The following is a 3,374-nucleotide window of genomic DNA, read 5'->3' on the forward strand; positions in this document are numbered from 1 at the left end:
GTGCATTGCACTAGTTCAAGGGCTCTGTGCATGGGCAGAGTGCATTGCCTTATCTTAGAATACCTTGTCTTGGTCCAAGGGCTCCTCTGTGCATAGTAAGAATGTCCTGCCTTAGTCCAAGGGCTCCTCTGTGCATGGGCAGAGCGCCTCGACTTGTCTGAGCGAGCCAAGATGGAGTCAGGCAGGTAAGCGCCCGGCAGCGGGACCCAGCAAGGCCAAGGCAGGAGGAGGAGGAGCCGGAGGGAGGGGAGGGGGAGGGCGAGTGGGAGGCTGGGGTGGCCACTGCGAGGCTCCTGCCAAGGCTCCGGATCCGGCACACCTGGCCAGCCTCCCTCAGGTGAGCGGAGCCTCCTGGGCCCTTCCTCCCCCTGCACAGACCTCCAAGGCAGCTCCAGCCTGGACACCTGACTCTTGCAGGTAAAGAGGGCTCTGACCCCGAGCCAGGATTGGCAGCCTTTGAGAGAGAGAGGCATTTCCTGCCTTCTCTGCCCGGCAATCTCCTCCAAGGATTTGTTTGTTTCTTTATGTTGTTATTGTTGTTGTTTGGGTTTCCTTTGCAAAGACATCATCCCATGGCTTCTCCCTCCCCAACAGACCCACAGGTTGCCTGCCTGGGATGTGGTTCAAATGTGATCAGGAATCAGAACTTGGAAAGCGCAGCACCGCTTGGGTCCAAGGCTCTGTCGTCATCATCATCATCATCATTATTATGTGTCCAAGACTGGATCAATAATAATAATAATAATAATAATATGGGTCCAAGACTGGATCAATAATGATGATGATGATGATGGGTCCAAGACTGGATCAATAATAATAATGGTTCCAAGACTGGATTTATTATTATTATTATTATTATTATTATTATTGGTCCAAGACTGGATCTATAATAATAATAATAATAATAATAATAATAATTCCAAGACTGGATTTTATATTATTATTATTATTATTATTATTATTATTATTACTATTATTATATGGGGCGAAGACTGGATCAGTAATAATAATGATGATGATGATGGATCTAAGACTGGATCTACAATAACAATAATAATAACGGGTCCAAGTCTGGATCTATAATAATAATGGTTCCAAGGATTTTTTATTATTATTATTATTATTATTATTATTATTATTATTATTATTATTGGTCCAAGACTGGATCTATAATAATAATAATAATAATAATAATAATTCCAAGACTGGATTTTATATTATTATTATTATTATTACTATTATTATATGGGGCGAAGACTGGATCAGTAATAATAATGATGATGATGATGGATCTAAGACTGGATCTATAATAACAATAATAATAACGGGTCCAAGTCTGGATCTATAATAATAATGGTTCCAAGAGTGGATTTTCTATTATTATTAGTCTAAGACTGGATCTATTATTATTATTAATATTGGTCCAAGACTGGATGAATAATAATAATAATAATAATAATAATAATAATAATAATAATAATTCCAAGACTGGATTATATATTATTATTATTATTGGTCTGAGAGTGTATCTATAATAATAATAGTAATAATAATAATACTGTAATAATAATAATTTCAAGACTGGGTTATGTTGTTGTTGTTGTTGTTGTTGTTATTATTATTATTATTATTATTATTATTATTATTATTATTATGTGTCCAAGACTGGATCTATAATAATAATAATTCAAAGACTGGATTTTCTGTTGTTGTTGTTTCTGTTGTTGTTTTTATTATGCATCTACACTGTAGAATGAATGTAGCTTTGGCATCACTTTCATTGCCCTGGCTCCATGCTAGGAAATCCAGGGAGTTATAGTTCCACAAGGCATTTAGCCTTCTCTCTCTCAAAAGAATGCAACTACAGCTCCTTATTATTGCATAGCCCTGAGCCACGGCAGTCCAAGTGGGCTCAAACTGCATTGCCTCTACAGTGTAGATGCAACCCGGGTGGAAAAGGCTGTTGCCTCTTTCCATCTTGTGATGCCACTCTGTCTGTCCAATTGGCGCATGGGTTGCACCCGCCAACATGCCGATGCTTGCTTTGCTGGGAGCATCTGGCCGGTGGAACCTGTTTGGGAGCCAGAGTGACAGGGATCCTAAACCTCCAGGGTGTGTCTACACAGTGGCATTAATCCAGTTCTGACACTTCTTGAACTGCCATGGCTGAGTGCTATGCGTTATATAGGATCAGGGTTGTTGTGTGTTTTCCAGGCTGTCTGGCCATGTTCCAGAAGCATTCTTTCCTGACGTTTCACCCACATCTATGGCAGGCATCCTCAGAGGTTGTATATTAGAAAACTAAGCAAGGGAGGTTTCTATATCTGTGGAAGGTCCAGAGTGGGAGAAAGAACTCTTGTCTGTTGGAGGCCAGTGTGAATGTTGTAATTAATCACCTTGATTAGCATTAATGGCCTTGTCCCTGAGTTACAAACACCCGACTTGCAAGCGATTCACGATTAAGAACAGGGCTGAACCGGATGGCCTTTGGGGATCCCTTCCCAACCTCGGTTGCTCTCTCCACCTCCCATCTCTCTCTTTTCGGTATTAGGGCCCTGAAGCGTGGACACATTCGGCGTCCAAAGCCCTGCCTGCGGCCAACCGGACCATGTCCATGCTGGTGGCGTTGGGCGACTCGGAGCGCATGGCGGCCGAAGACATCATGCTCAACACGCGGCAGGTGATGAAGGGCCTGGAGGCCTTGCGCAGCGAGCACCGGGGCCTGCGCCAGCGGCTGGAGGAGGCCCTGCTGACCGAGCGGCGCCTGCAGGACCAGCGGGAGGAGGCCGCGGCCGCGGAGGAGCAGGCGCTGGACGGACCGGCCTTGGAGCTGCTGGAGGAGAAGCACGACCTGGTCCGGAAGAGCCTGGAAGGCCTCGAGCTGGGCATCGCGGAGGCGCAGGTACGGCAGGGGTCCCCTGTGCATACTAAGAGTGCAGTGCCTGAGTTCAAGGGGTCCTCTGTACATACTAAGAGTGCATTGCTGTAGTTCAAGGGGTCCCCTGTGCATACTAAGAGTGCAGTGCCTGAGTTCAAGGGGTCCTCTGTACATACTAAGAGTGCATTGCTGTAGTTCAAGGGGTCCCCTGTGCATAGTAAGAGTGCATTGCCTTAGTGCAAGGGGTCCCCTGTGCGTACTAAGAGTGCATTGCCATAGTTCACTGAGTCCTCTGTGCACAGACAGAGTGCATTGCACAGTAAGAATGCATTGCCTTAGTGCAAGGGGTCCTTTATGCATTGTGCATGGACAGTGCACTGCTTTAATGCAAGGGGTCCCCTGTGCATACTAAGAGTGCATTGCCTTAGTGCAAGGGGTCCCCTGGCATAGTAAGAGTGCATTGCCATAGTTCAAGGGGTCCTCTGTACATAGCAAG

The 3,374-nt window shown here is 45.2% G+C and overlaps 1 protein-coding gene across 4 annotated transcripts in view; it reads left to right on the top strand.

Moving 5' to 3' along the window:
* The first annotated feature begins 247 nt into the window (after positions 1-247).
* klc3 (kinesin light chain 3) overlaps positions 248-3,374 on the top strand; it is a 29,611-nt gene continuing 26,484 nt past the window's right edge. For 2 of the 4 annotated variants that reach the window (XR_010000689.1, XM_062962153.1), the window contains exons 1-2: positions 259-417; positions 2,552-2,902. Coding sequence is in view for 1 of the 4 variants with exons in the window: in XM_062962153.1 (XP_062818223.1) it covers positions 2,609-2,902 (294 nt within the window). In the remaining 3 variants the exon portion in view is untranslated. Of the gene's footprint in view, positions 418-2,551; positions 2,903-3,374 lie in introns of all 4 variants that reach the window. The other 2 variants (XR_010000688.1, XR_010000687.1) reach the window with 2 other exon arrangements.

The sequence above is a fragment of the Anolis carolinensis genome, unplaced genomic scaffold, assembly GCF_035594765.1.
Source record: "Anolis carolinensis isolate JA03-04 unplaced genomic scaffold, rAnoCar3.1.pri scaffold_10, whole genome shotgun sequence".
NCBI classification, from domain to species: domain Eukaryota; kingdom Metazoa; phylum Chordata; class Lepidosauria; order Squamata; family Dactyloidae; genus Anolis; species Anolis carolinensis.